The sequence below is a fragment of the Parasteatoda tepidariorum genome, chromosome 10, assembly GCF_043381705.1.
Source record: "Parasteatoda tepidariorum isolate YZ-2023 chromosome 10, CAS_Ptep_4.0, whole genome shotgun sequence".
NCBI lineage: Eukaryota > Metazoa > Arthropoda > Arachnida > Araneae > Theridiidae > Parasteatoda > Parasteatoda tepidariorum.
Window position 1 is genome coordinate 22,635,260 of NC_092213.1, and position 15,571 is coordinate 22,650,830.

The 15,571-nt window shown below is 29.6% G+C and overlaps 1 protein-coding gene across 5 annotated transcripts in view; it reads right to left on the minus strand.

Moving 5' to 3' along the window:
* Positions 1–15,571, minus strand: part of LOC107450710 (monocarboxylate transporter 5) — a 52,049-nt gene that overhangs the window by 18,797 nt on the left and 17,681 nt on the right. Inside the window, exon 1 of one of the 5 annotated variants that reach the window (XM_016066570.3) lies at positions 909–1,135. The exons of 3 other annotated variants lie outside the window; for them this stretch is intronic. In XM_016066570.3, the coding sequence (XP_015922056.1) occupies positions 909–914 (6 nt within the window). In that variant the 5' untranslated portion in view covers positions 915–1,135. Of the gene's footprint in view, positions 1–795; positions 863–908; positions 1,136–15,571 lie in introns of those variants that run through there. One more of the 5 variants, XM_071186649.1, reaches the window with a different exon arrangement.

Consider the following 15,571-nt stretch of genomic DNA (forward strand, 5'->3'; position numbering starts at 1 on the left):
ATGCGACAATGATAAAACCACAAATTGTTTCAAAGATGATCATAATTTTAAATCTAAATGTTCCTAGTATTGTTTTTAACCAGGTACTGTACACGGTTTCAAAATTTCTACTATATACAAAACATTGTATTGCCGAAATAGGTAATGTGATATCTTTCACTGATACATTCGTAAGAAAATCTTTTCTTAATAATTTGAAAATGGTGCTTATCATCATATAATTAGGAAATTAACAATTAAAACTGTTTAAATATTAATTTTAAGAATAAAAAAAATATTTTTGTAATTTTTTACATTTGTGTTTAAAATACGCAATTTATATTTTTAACAGATTTAAAAATTTTCAAGTCGTTATTTACAATGAATTTAATAGAATTGAATGTATGAATTGAAAAGCTTGGAGCAAAAACGTTACGATAAACCACATATTGTTTTAAAGATTATAATTTTACATCAAACTGTTTCTACTATTGTTTCTAAACAGGTACTGTACAAGTTCTCGGAATTTATCCCTGTAAGCAAAACATTTTATCACTTAAATAGAAATTGTGATATTTTTCACTGAAGCATTAATTTGAAAATGTTTTCTTAAACATTTGAAAATGGAGCTTACTATCACATTGCCCGAAATAATTTAATAAGTAATTAATTTGGATTACGAAGTTTTGAGTTGACACAGACACTTATACACAAAAAAAGATTTCTCCCTATAAACAAAACATTTTGTTATCTAAATAGAAATTGTGGTATAATTCATAAAAAAATCTTTCTTAACAACTTGAAAATGGAGCTTACCATCATGTTGCTCCAGGTCCCATAATAAGTTATCAATTTTTATGACGAAGTTTTTAGTTCTTTACATAAACAAACACTTAGACACTAATACGCAAAAAAATTTTTTTACTTACATTCATACTGTAAATCTGGAATTGATATTTACACAGAAAAGTGTGTTCATCAATGCTTCACTGAATAAATGAAAAATAAAAATGCAGTTTGCATTTTAGTTAATAGATATCAGAACTCATTTTTGTGTAACGCCTAATGAATATTTTTGGACAATGAATGAAATGTTAGATCTCAGCTGTCATCGACCAAATATATAAAATCCACAGACCGACTTTCATAAAGACAAATAGCCTTGAAAAGATGCATTGTTTGCTTGTCATAATTGCGCTGGAGAGATGACATTTATTTTATGAGTTCCGACAAATATGCGTGCTAAGTTGCAATCGGTAATTTTAACGATTTATGAAAGTATTCACTAATCGTCAATTTCGTTTACAAAAGAATTTGATAAAAATAACATTGACATTTAGTTAGTACTTAACTTAAGGATAAGGTAAGTCTTCTTTTTTTCATTAAAAAAAAAGGAATTTTGAAGGACTTTTAATCTGATCGCTTTTTAATTTCCTTGATAATATAAGCTGGTACATTAAAACGTATCCTATTCTTCGATGCCTAATCAGGCGACGCACTGATTATTTAACACAGGTTAAAACACGCACTAAAAAAAATCCTGACACAGGTTTCAATATCATTGCAGTTGTTGTTGCTTTTTAGGACATTGTTCCATTGCACCTATTACCAATTCTATTCAATTTAATTGCTGTTGTTATGAATACGATATTTGGCAAATAGATGACGAGAACTAAACAGGAATGATATTGTATCATTATTTCAAGTTATTAAATGATATTGCATCATTACTTTTGATTGAAAAATAAAACACATGTAATTTCTTTTTTTTATAGTCGCTATTTAATATGAATAATTGACTCAGAGTTTATTGCTTACACAGTTAAAAATTTGACTCGAAAAGGTCCTCCGATTATGCGACGACTTTAATTTTCAGTCATGGCCTTGGCAAAGTTTCGGATTAACGGTAATCGGCAATGTTTCCAAATTGTCGCACTACGACATACCGAGTGTGAGTGTTTAGTAAGCGTGTACTTAATATTTTGTCTATAATCTTTATAAAAAAATTCCATAATTTACATATAGGAGATAGAAAATTAATTTTTAAGCTAGAAAAAATCAATGAAAATTTGGGTACCAGATTGACAGCCAAATGAGACTTAAAAAGACAAAAATTCTATGAAAATCTATCAAATAATTTGTGTGAAAGGTGGGCTTAAAACATTGAAATTTTGGAGGAGTTTCTGATTATAGCTTATTACCCCCTCTCAGATTTCTTCCTGTAATCAAACATATTTTGATATTTGTAGTCTCGCTCTCCTCAATAGCGGTTCATCAGATTCTAATAAGGACTTTCTCGTGCATTAAATTCTTATTTGCGATTTTTTTTATTGCGTTTTTTCTTTTCTTGTCATCTGTATGAGTTCTTAGCTTAAATTTAAAACGATGTATGAAACTTTTGTGGTACAGATCGCAGTCGAATACATGTTCCCATTTTTTTGCCAGCGAAAAAAAAACTGTGGGAAACTGAAAAATATCCCAGGAAACATCCCTGGTGGGAAATTGGAACGTCCCCTATGATGATCTTCAGACAGAATACATGGGTTACAACCCGTTTTACAAGGAGGACATATCCATACATCATCCCTCTGCAGTTTGTAATTTTTACCTGAGCTAAAGAATGATCAATCTCCAATTCAGTACCCCCTGAGGTATTGTTTTGTTTTGGGAGCTTGAAGGACATTGTGATTCTGATCGATTTAGCGTGCATCATTCACCATTTTGTGCATGGGTAGTCTTCGGCCGGTGGAGATCAAACCAACAACCCCTTGGACAATATCCAAACGCCCTAAAAGCCGAGCTATACCGGCCCAGCAAGGTCTGAAAAACTATTTATTTGATAATATTCAAAGATATGGTCGGGAGAGAGTTCGGTGTCGATGCAGTGAGGACAACTTCTGTAGCTTCGATCACAGTTTAGGTCAGGGATGGTGTGCTTCAGAGAGGTAGTAGAAAGTAGTCTGCGGCTGGCTATGGCATCAGCATCAGTTAGGATCAGGCTGTTGGAAAATTGAGAGTTATCTCGGGCATCATTGGCCAGGATATCAGCTTTCTAATTACCATCGATATCGACGTGTGCTGGTATCCATTGAAGGATACAAGTTCTTTGGGCCGCGGTTATTTGGTTTAAGAGAAGGATGATATCTTGGGTGAGTTGAGAGTCTCCTCTTAAAATATCCTGGAGATCAGAGCGAGAGTCCGAGAATACCAAAACTCCGTTAGAATTTTGGATTGCCATACTGGCGAAGCTCGTCAGGATCCATCTGGATCCCCCGAAGCAACTCCTCTATTCCATAGAGATTATTGATGTTGCCAAAGCTGTTTTAGATGCTTTTGGACAAATTTAATTTTCTTTGCATTACTGGACAAGACAACAACAACAACAACATTTGATAATATTTACTTTTCAATTATGTATTTGTTTCTAAAAGAATGGTAATCAGAACTATAATTTTGAAAATCAAAATTTCTGGTTAATCGTTACGATAGCAAATAGTAAAATTACCAAATAAATGGTTTAAATACCATATAATTTGATTCAATTACTAGAGTTATGCTTCTTTTACCAGAAATGTCTTTATCCTAGTTAGGTAATCTGTTAGAATTTTTTTCTATGTGTGAATGATAAATCGCATTTTTGTCATTGTATTACTAGCACAATTTGATGTGGAAGAAAATAATTCGTGTAATCGTGGAGAAATCTTGGTCTTTGTCGATTCAGAAGTCAATCAGGTTTGACACACTCTCGTGACGTTCCTTATATGTATCCAATTAAATTGATTTAAAGTACATGGCATAGACATAATCACTTTACTTCTTCTCGACTTGCAAGCAACCAATTATTCAGAATACTGAATAACGTACTGAATAACGTACAGTACATGTAAAAATAAATATTTAAACCAATAAATAAAATGCTACGTCGAATTTCTTACCTAACTATTGGATTAAGTACAAAGAGCTATTCTTCATGATTTGAAGAGTCAATTTAGAATATGTTTTAGTGTAAAATACAAATTAAGTTACAAAATTTAACATAAAGTTGAACTTTATATGAATAAATATTTTTTTCTGCCGATTTTGTTTTCCTCGAAAATTTAAAAAAGGTCAAACGAGTGTTAACGCCATATCTGTAAGATGAACTGCGTTAACCGAACATAATTTTTTTCCTCTATTAAACTAGTTAATCGCAAGGCAATGTTATGCAATAATAATATTGCAATTATAATTTATGCAATAATAATAATTCAATTATAATTTATGCACTTATAGTTTCATGCGAAAATAATATTCTTAATAATTCTTTAGCATTTTTTATTATTTAATTTAATAATGATAAATGCTCCTTAAATTATTTTAGTATATACGCATAACAATGCAACATAATTATCAATGTTGATATCAACGTTAAATGTTATGAAATAATAATAATGCAATTACATTTTTATGCAATAATAATATTTTGAATAATATTTTACTTTTTTTTTATTATTTAATTTAATAATGATAAATGCTCCTTAAATTATTTTAGTATGTACACATAAAAGTGCAACATAATTATAAATGTTAAAATCTAAAATGTAAATGAAATCAGATAATAGATTTCATTTTATATTATATTACAGAAAGATTTAAAATATATATTTTACTGTCAAACAATTGGAAAGAAAAAAAATGCAAAGAAAGCTGTTTGATACTACGTCAAACTATCCGAAAAAGAATTTAAAATCAAAACTAAACGACAGGTATTAAAAAAGAAACTCTATACAGAAAGAAAGAAAAACGGAAAATGAAACGGCGTCCAAGACATACTAAAAGTCGCATAAAATGAAATTTATGTTCTTTCGTTATTTCTACGTTTTCGTAACAATGCTTGAAAGAAAGGTATAAATTATTTTTAGATTTAAATTTTGACATCTTATTAAAGTGAAGAAATAAAGTTTTTCTGAAATGGTTAAAAAAAATAACCGCCAAGACAGCTACTTATAATTATCATACTGGTACTAATTCTATTATTTACGTCGCACTAGAGTTGCACAATGGGTTATTGGCGACGCTCTGGAAAATATCCCTGAGGATGATCCGCAGACAACATACATACGTCAAATCCCGTTTTACAAGGAGGACGCATTCACACATCATCCATCCGCAGAGCCATGATGACTCAGAAATTAGAGTGTTCGCCTTCCAATGAGGTTAACCGGGTATTGATTTATAATGGGAACTTGGAGGACTTTCTGACCTTGACAGACTTGCACCAGTCACCATTTTGTACGCGGGGAGTCTTCGGCTGGAGGGAATCGTTGTTGCTCTTAAGAACATAATAGTTGGTTGAAATTAAACTGATGCTAGTCAGAAGCTCATAGCTTCGGCTTTACCGAAGGGATTCTAATGAAACTGCAGATATACACTGACAAAATAAGTCTTAAAAAAATAATTCGAAATTTTGCCAGTGGGTGGTGATGCAGTGAAGTAAAAAAGATATCAGCACAAATATCAAAGAAAAACAGATCATTTAATTTCTTTACACATCTATGTGCACAATTCGTCGCTCAGAATAAATATGCTAAACATCAGTATCGACGACCGCATGTAACTTATCATAAAGAATGTAGGTGGGCATGTTGGATGATGCTGGTTTTTAAATATGTTTTATTAGTAACACGTGGCTGATAAATGTGATCTTTAAGATAATCCTACAATCAGAGGTCTTGAGGGTTTACTTCTGGTGACCTTTCTAGAAAAAAAATCAGAAAAGTATAAAAGTAAGTGAAATGACAAGTTCATTAGACAAGTGAGTATGAATCACATTCTTTATACGTCTTAGCACATGAGAAACTGTTCCTCCTGCACTGCAAAAAATTCCAGATCAAATTACGGTATAAAACGCCGGCACTTTGGTGGCTTCATCCGTAAAATCCATTTTTACTGTAAAATATTATACCGTAACTCTTACAGTAACATTTAATTAGAGTGATTCAGTGATTTTACTGTAATTATTGCTACAAAACTTACAGTTTATCAAATTTTTTGTTCCATAACATGTTCCGGTAAAATGGATTTTATGGTAAAAGTACCGGCATACCATAATTTGATCCTGAATTTTTTACAGTGAGCAGAATCAGAGAACGATCGATCTTCAATCCAGTACCCCCAGAGGTATTGATTTGTTATGGGAACATGGAGAACTTTTGCGACTCGACAAATTTAACGTGCATCAGTCACCAACTACACGGGGAGTCTTCGGGGTTTGAACCTACGAACTCTCGGACAGCCCTGGTCGGACAGCCTGGTCGGTAGGGCCCAGCGCCCTACCGACCAGGCTATCCCGGCAGCAGGTTCTTCAGTTGTTGCAATTGCAACTTCCTCCCTAATTTCCGGCTTTGTCTCACGTTTTCTTCGTTCCAGTGTTTACAAAAAACCGTTTTTTTTTTTAACTTTTGCATCACGTTTTTAATTTGTAGAAACATTTTTCACGTTTTTAACTTATATATCACGAGTGTTTTAGAAGCAATGTGTGTTCTTCCTTGCTTTGAGGCAAATTCCTAACAAGTGAACAATACGCATCACTTTTTATGCACAATTACAGAAGCTACTTATTTGGATACTGTTTTTATCTTAGACGCGTCTATTGACTACCGATGAAAACCTCGGTCACATGATCTAAAGAACATATATCTGAAATTTCAATTCGCTCAGTATTACCGATGTTATAAAAATTAGCCTCCGTGTACTGTTAATTTTAACAGCCCCGTGTTTATTTGGAATCCAAACAAAAAGTGTAATAATCAACATCAAACATTACTAGATTTTGTAATGGCATATTATTCAGTTTTATAGTGAAGTAATTTATGAGCGGTATGTGCAGTGGAACGATGTTATGAGTCCCTGAGTACCGACAATTCAACAGCCCTGTATTTATTTGGAATCCAAACAAAAACTGTACTAATCACCGTCAAAAATTATTGAATTTTGCAGTGGTACAATATTCAGCTTTATACTGGTGTAATTTAATTCTAGTTGTAATTTTCATCTGATAAAATTGTAGTGTTTCACTTTAATATTAAATATATATCGGTGTTGCCAGTAAAAAAAAAGTTTTTTTTCACTATGATTAAATAGTTTTGTTTTTGTGTTAGCTCTTCTATAAAACAGTCACTAATATATATTGAACATTATATTAATTTAATTAATATTAGATATTATAATTAATATTATAATTAATATTAAATACTATAATTAATAGTATAATTAATAGTAAATATGATAATTAATATTTTAATTAATATTAAATATTATAATTATTGTTTGAAGTATAATATCATTTTGATTATTATTATGTATTTTATTCCTCAAACATTTCGAAGCAGTAATTCATTTTTCAATATGTGGAGTAGTCTTATGAAATGATAAATTGATGATAAAAGTTTTTTGAAAAAAGCAAAGCAATTTTTCTCTAAAAATATGAATTTATGTATTCTGTCTTATTATTTTTAACAGCTTTAGAATATAAGAGGAACATAATGTTTAATTTTTATTTGAAAAAAAATCAAACAATCTTTCTGAAAAAAGCATAGCATGTTGAAATGTTAAATAAATCAGTGATTTATAGTAATTTTATGTATTAAAAATCGTTGAAGTATTTTTTTCATAGTTAAAAAATAAATTACTCTTGTACAAAGCGTTATTTTCCCAATAGTTTCTGCTTTATTGGAAAATACTGATAATATAATCAAACAAATAGTTTAGTTACTTGTTTGAAAGGCTGTTGCGTTGCGCAAAAAATGATAAATGATAAAATAAGATGCGTTTAACCCGATGGGATTCTCAGTGTATTTCTATTTCAAGAAATATTTATAAACCTATTCATAATGCATAAAGAATTGATAATCAATAAATTATTAACTCTCGTTGCTTGGGCTACTGTTCCGGGTAGTTTTCCCTCTAAAACCTTTGATTTATGTTGATTGATTAAGACCAGAAATAATTGCATTGTTATTGAATATTCTACATTTTCAAGATAAATCAAGATATTTTAAAATTATTCTTTTCCAGATAATTTAGCATGGCATTAATGCTCGGAAAAAGTTCAATTTATCAAAGATGATTTTATTTATTCATTTTTTAAACCACAACTAAGTTTTTTTAGTTAATATTTTCATAGACGATCATTAAAATAGACGTGCGCCATCAGTTTTCGTTAATGCTGCTCAGGTTTTGTTTATGAATTCAATAGAAGTATTTCAAATAGCTGTGAATGTATTTAAATTTAATGATTTTCTTTATTTGATAAAACTATTGCTTTGTAATGCTTCCTTTAAATTTTTTCAGAAGTCTTTTTGATACACATTTATTTAAAGCTATGCGATAAATTTTGATTTAGATACTTAAATAATGCAAATTTATCCCAAGATTAACTCAATCAAATGCATTAAAATTCTAAAAATATTGATAGCAGCCTGTCCATCCTGTTAACCGTGAAGTTTACGGTTACGAACTTTCTTTTACCTTTAAGGCTTTGAAACCGTTTACAACTGGAATGGTTAACAAACCACAAATATAAAACTATAAGGTTTGTAGCCATTTGCAACTATCATGGTTTCTAATAAGTAAAAATGAAATTGAACTAAAAATTAAGTTAGATTATGTTGATGTTTCGTTAGATAATAGACAATAGAGTTGGGTTATGGTTGAGTTGTGTTTTGTCGAATAATACATGGAATATGGCTTTATTAGTTTAACTAGTTATGCTATTTATTATGAGAAATGGAAAACATTAGAGTTTTTGTGTTAAACAGTTCTGAGATAGTTAATGCGTGAATAAGAGTTTCGTATTTTTACAGTCCAGGTCACTGAGTGAGTAGTGCAGGATACTTAAAACCTTTTATGTCTTAAAGGGTTGGAGAAATATCGTGGAGTCAACGCTGGGATTCCAACCACCGTTTATCCGGCCGTGAGATTGACAGAATAGCCAGCTCACCTGGAGTATGTACCTTGCAAGGAGCTATAGCATTCTGGCTGCTTCATAAAGTGGGCATAGTTGGTGCGGATAAAATTCTAGTAGTTTTACCGTATTAGGAGTAAGGAGTCAATTAACGATTTTCCTCACTGTTAATAATATGAATACAACGTTCCACATTTCATATGGCAGTTAAACTGGTTTTGATGTTTTCTGATCCATCTTATGTAGTTGTATGTGTGTAGTGGTATGTGATTATGTATGTGTTGAAACACAAGATAGTGTCGGTAAGTTATGTGTCGAGAATTGTGAATCGATTTGTTATCTTGTTTATTGATTTCTGACAATTGATGTTATAAAGAAAGTTATGCACAGTAAGTGAAGTGAATTTAGTACATGCCGATTATTTAATACCTTTATTTTTTTTAATTCATAAAATAAAGTAGAGTTAAAATTGCAAATAGGCTTAACAACGCTCTGGTGATAGATATGAAATGATTTTGTTAGGAATATTTTGAGTAAATCTAGGTGTCACAAAAATAACCCACCCAAAATAAAATCCATCATAATCTGAAAAAAAGAAAGAGATAGAAATGTATGGTTCGATGCATTCTTTTTAAGAAAGCAGACATTTAATTCTTACCAAGTTTCGCAATTAGCAAAATTGTTCATCAATAGATGGTGCTGTTAATTCAGAAAGTTATAAAACAAAGTAACCAACAAGTAATCAACTTCTATTTACTTTCCATTTACTGCATTATTTTGAAAGTAATTAGCATTTCCATTTGTTGTCTGGAGGCAAAATCAACAAAGCGAAAATATTTCAGTTGGAAGGATCTGACAAGCTGTAGTAATTTTAATTAAATAGTTTTCCAGTCAGAAGCGATACAAAAAAATGTATAAAACTGCTGTATTTCAAACATTTCGAACTGAAATGTTTGCAATGTCATTTGTTAATTCTGTTTTCAGACTACAGCATGATGGTTATTACAAGAAATAATTGCAGCAATTTATCTTCAACTGGATTTAGATAATCCTAAAAACAAAAATAACTATTTTTAGCTGCACCAATCTCCCGGATAAATATATGATGCACAATATATTATGCATTTTAAAAGGAAATATATCATACTTATTTCAGCATGACACTAAAAAAAGCTGCAAAATTTGCGAAAAAAAACTGTCTGCTGGTGTGCTGGTATAAAACCGTTTATTTCTCAGAAACATTATGTTATTTTAAGACAGGCGTTTGTTCTTTAAGTACTATAACTTATATACTCCGTTATTTTTACGAACTCTATTGTTTTGATGAAAATTCAATAACTATGTTAGCTTTGTGGTCCGCGTGAGCCGAGAGCAGTACGTGTAAGCTGGGATTCGTACCTGGGGTCATTGGAAGGAGAGCATTTTGTCCTCTGAGTGATCGCAGCTCTACAGCGTCTCAGTAATAACAAAACGTTTTAAACTGTTTCTTACCTTAAAAGTTCTAATTATTGAAATAATATCTAAATGTAAAAACTTTTAAGGCTATAGAGTCCCACTCACTTAGAAATGTCTGGCAACTCAATTTATCAACAAAAAAAAAATATCTAAGAAAATATAATAATCAGGTAGAGAATCAATTTGACAATAATATCGAATAGAAGTTTTATTTATGCGATATAGTTTATTTATGCAATACGATATATTTATACAAATAGCTGTTTTGTTATGTTATTTCAAAACCATAAAATAATTGCTGAAAAACAAAGCCAAGTATAGAAAAAAAGGTAGAGTTATCGTACAGAAAGCAAGACTGGAAAAGAGCAAAACCTAGAATTTAAACTGACGACTTTTTTTCTATTTTGATTAGGATGAAAAACAGAGAAAAACTGTTTTATGAACGAAATAGTCTTAACGATAATTTTCGAGCTCTCTCGTCAAAGAAAATAAAAAAGCCAAAATTTAAGCGCCTAACACTTGGAGCAATATGATAATTTTAAACTATATATATAATCTTGAAATGAAGAATTATCTGGTCTTTAGAACAGACAAATAAATTTAATATTTTTAAAGTTATTAAATTTTATTTAAAAATAGCCAATTTGGCGACTTTTTTCCTCCTAGATGAAAACAATCAAAATTATTGTCGTATTCTTAGGTTTTGAAAATTTTTGTAAGCCCAAGTAATGCAGCAGTAGAGTAAATTATTAAGCATTACAAAATAAACTGTAAATGCTTTACATTTTCACAAAACTGTGGCTTTTCTCCATATTGACGTTTTGTGCCATTTTCAAAATGAGCGTAGAAAGCGCTTGCTTTAGATAAGCTAAACTTGAACTAACAGTCATGAGTAACAGTTGCAAATTCAAAGTAGTTATAAAAATGGCCTCTTATTAGTAAAAAAGCACCATTTTATATTACGATGGAGCCTTCGAGAAACAATCTTATACCGTCAAATAATACAGATAAATTCTGTAAAAAGAACTGTGATATTTCTACTTTGTGCATGCAATTTTATCTTATTACGTTAGTCCTTTAAAACTCTGCCATTTTGAAAATCTTTTTGTAAATTCTTTCTGCACTCCTAGCGTGCCCTTACAGAGGTTCTGTAATCTCCATTTGGGAAATAATATTTTCTATCATGGACAAAAACAAATTAAATAAAGTAAAACATTTCTCATTACGCCAGAGTGTATTTCAAGAGCAGCATTGAATTCAGAAGAAAATAAACCTTTTAGTTTTATTGATAATGCATACATTCTTGAAAAAAGGGAGAAAATGCTGAGTATGATGTGATCAAATCACGTTCACCAACCCTTGTTCAGAAGAAATACCGCAGTCCGTTTTCAGCCTTTAGTCTGAGATAAGTATATTTTATGGCGTTATTAAATTTTACGCTAGATGCCAAAATGACGACCAGATTGGTAAATAAGAATCTAGTATCTGTTGTAGATATATAAATCAGGATGAATTTTTCTATTCGGGACGTGATGTTTTCAGAGATTTCAACAAAATAAGAAATTATGAGCACTAAAAAGGAATATGTTTTCTTTTGTAGCAAAACGCATCGGTAATTTGTTCAAATTTTTGCTCTTAGTTATTATTAATTTGCTCTAAATAAATATAAATTCTTATAATATACAGGGTTGTTCATTTATACATTATTCATATATTTTGATAATATATTGGTGAATAAAAAAGAAATTAATTGAAGTGTAAATTAGGATGATGATGATAAATTAAGTTGATTTAAACTTAATTTTCTAAAATGATGTGCGTCATTAGAAAAGATTTTTTCAGATATTAGTGTTTTTGTTTTAATAACCATAAAGGCACGTATAAAGTATCACAATGCATCTAAGTATGTGTCACAATATTTTAACGAAATTTTATTGAAGATATGGCATATAGGTTGTAACATGCCCTTCTTTTTCTTCTTAGGCACTGCAGCCGTTTACCTGTTAGTCAGTTTACCCCAACTAGATCTATCCGATGTTATATTTCTTCATCGAGTAACTTCCAAGCCCCCCTTCTCTACTCTATCTAACCATCTTGTTCTAGGTTTTACCCTCCTGGTGTTTAAAAGGTTATTTTTTTAAACAGGATTTTCATCACTATATTGAAATACATGACCCCTTACCTGAGAAACCCTGATCATTTAGGGTCTTGGTATTTTGGTTGTAATTCATGTACACTGAAATAAATATGATACCCACTGAAAGTTAATAAGTGCACCAGGAAAAAGTATGGTCAAAACTATCAGAATATGGTAAAAATTATTTCCGGCTCTATGGGAACACCAAAAACCTCGTTAATTTTTACCGATAGATTTGGATTAATTATTTTTATCATGATCTCGTAGATTCTGCCCTAAAAACCATTTATTCGGTTAAATTTATTTTTGAGTTTTGCATCTTTCACTAAGCGTGTAGTAATGAGAACTATAATTTTGCAATCCGAAGGAAGATCTTTTCAAATGAATGGTTTAAACCATACCTGCCAACTCTTCCGGATTTTCCGGAAGATTTTATTTTCATATTTAAAGTGGTAGCAATACTCAGGTTATTCCAATTGACTTTTTGAATTATAATGATAATTATAAATGAGTTTGACCACCACTACATATAAATAATTACAATAAATATATGAAAGCACAATAATCTTTGCTCAAGCGAATTTCAACGGGATCAAAATATAAATATATTTTTGAGTCAGATTGTTTTTCGTTTATTGTTTTACAACCACTCTGAAAATCCATTCTCGGAAAGAGTGAAAGTTGGCAGGTATGGTTTAAACACCGTATATATTGGGATTAACCAGAATTATTATTTGTATTATTTTTTTTTACCAGAAATGCAAATAAAAACTATAATTTTGGTCAATACAGTACTGGAATTTTATCAGAATCTTGTTCTTCATCTGATTTGGAGATGATTGCATATTGAGTTTAAAGAAGATTCATTTTGATAACATCAGTCAAAATAATGTTGAAAAAATAGTTTGTTAGGTTTTTAAATTAGTACTGAAAGTAAAATGAAAAAGAAAATTAAAAAGTAAATTTAGAGAGGCATGGAAGTAAATCAAAAGAAAATAATTGGAGTTGATACCCTTTGTAGTTATAATGTTTTTTTTTATAACGTCATTCAAAAAAGAAGTTATAAAATTAATATAATGCCAGTTACTTGAAAATTATTACAATGCTATTCTTTGGAGATTAGTTAGCGTAATTATTAATGATAAAAATTTTAAATATTAAATACTGAATTTAGAATTTTTTGTTTAAATATTAAGCAAAACTTTCTGTTTACTTTCAATATAATTAATTCAATAAAGGCATGCATAAATTTTTTATTTGATTCATTACTTCTACTCATTGAAGGAATACGTTACCATGAATTGTTTCGTTTCAAAAAGATAAAAAGTGTAACTCAATTATTTCATTCTTTAAATTTACTTTGGAACACAAAAAAATCGTGTTCATAAAACATTATTAAAGCTTTCATATTTTTACATGAAATAAGGTATTTGCGATGATGTAAAACTGAAAAAAAAAGACACTAGAAAAATATTAAATAAGCCAAAATATCGCAACTTTTTTTCATAACGGTATTTAGAGCCTGACGAAACGTTGCTTTTCTGCAACGCTGAGTGGGAATTTGTTATTATTTTTTAAAAAATTAAAGTATTTTACATTTGTTTTTCTACTCTCGGTGTTATTTAAAATAGAGATGTGCAGATGTTCATTGTTTAATTCATTTCTTTATTTCATATGCTTGATATATTTCATTTGAGAAATTATTATATTTCATTGAAAGTCCTTTGAACCAAAACAAGTTTTGTAAATTCACTTGAGCTAAAAATTAGCACAATCTTTATTCACTTGGTTGTAGCTTTATTTTCAATTTAACTGCATTGTTTTATTTCTACTGATCTTTTCTAACAATAGACAATTTCAAAATAAAATCAAAAATTTTTTAAATTAAAATAAGAATTTTGGACTTTATTTAGATCAATTCTTCCTTAAATGTAAAAAAATACTTACTCTAGTTCTACTTAAATTTATTCTTGCTCAACTGAAAGAACCATTTATTGCAGTACTAAATGAAATATTTAAATAAAATTTCGAACCAATTAAAAATGTTTGAAAGACGAAAAAAAAAATTGTGACAGAAGAGTTGCCTGAAGTTATAAGTTCGTAACTAATTGTCTTTTCGAAAAGCAGTTTTAGAATAAAAAAAGTTTAGTTATTCAGAATGAACTGAAACGAGAAATGTAATATATTCTAAATTAGTTTTAATACAATTGAAAAAATATTTTACATTTGTTTGAATTGTTATTAAAAAGAAAATTTTATTTCAGTCCTTTTAAAGTGTGAAGGAAATATATAATAGCAAATACGGTAAAATGATTTGATATTAGTAATTAATTTTTGAATTAAAATATGCCATATATTTATTATAGTTAACGCGCAACATTGTTTCAAATTGTCAAAATTAATTATTGCTAGTTAAGAAAAATTAACTGATAGTAATCTGTTGTGCAATAATATTTTTATTTTGAAGCTCTAAATTTTTAAATTATGGTCTTGAAAATAATTGTCTTTTCGAAAAAACTTTCAAAAATAAAGAAAAGTAGGTATGTATTCAGAGTTAGCTGACATAAAGTGTAATAAGTTCTGAATTTGATTTAAAATATTCAAAAAATGTTCCATATTTGTTTGTTTGTGAAAAGAACATTTCAATTCAGTCCGTTTATAGTGTATAGGGAATCAATAGGTTGAATGATTTGGTATTAGAAATTAATTTCTGAGTTTATGTCATACATTTAATGCAATTAAAACTCTACCTTGTTTCAAAATGTCCAATTAATTATAACCAATTATGAAAAAGGAGTTAGTTATCGCCAGTCATGAAATAATTTTATTTACAACCAAAATGTTTTGATAAATTGAGTGTTGACGTATTAAACGAGATGTTTCAATAAAACATTTTGTACTAACAATTAATATTAAGTTACTAATTTATAATAAGGGCGAAAAAAGAAGAATTCAAACCTCTACTGAAGTCTCGTGTCTCATGGTAATGGCTCAAGCATCAATCTTTTCCTGACGCTACTAACAGAAATTTATCGTCAAGTTATCGTCAAACAGAA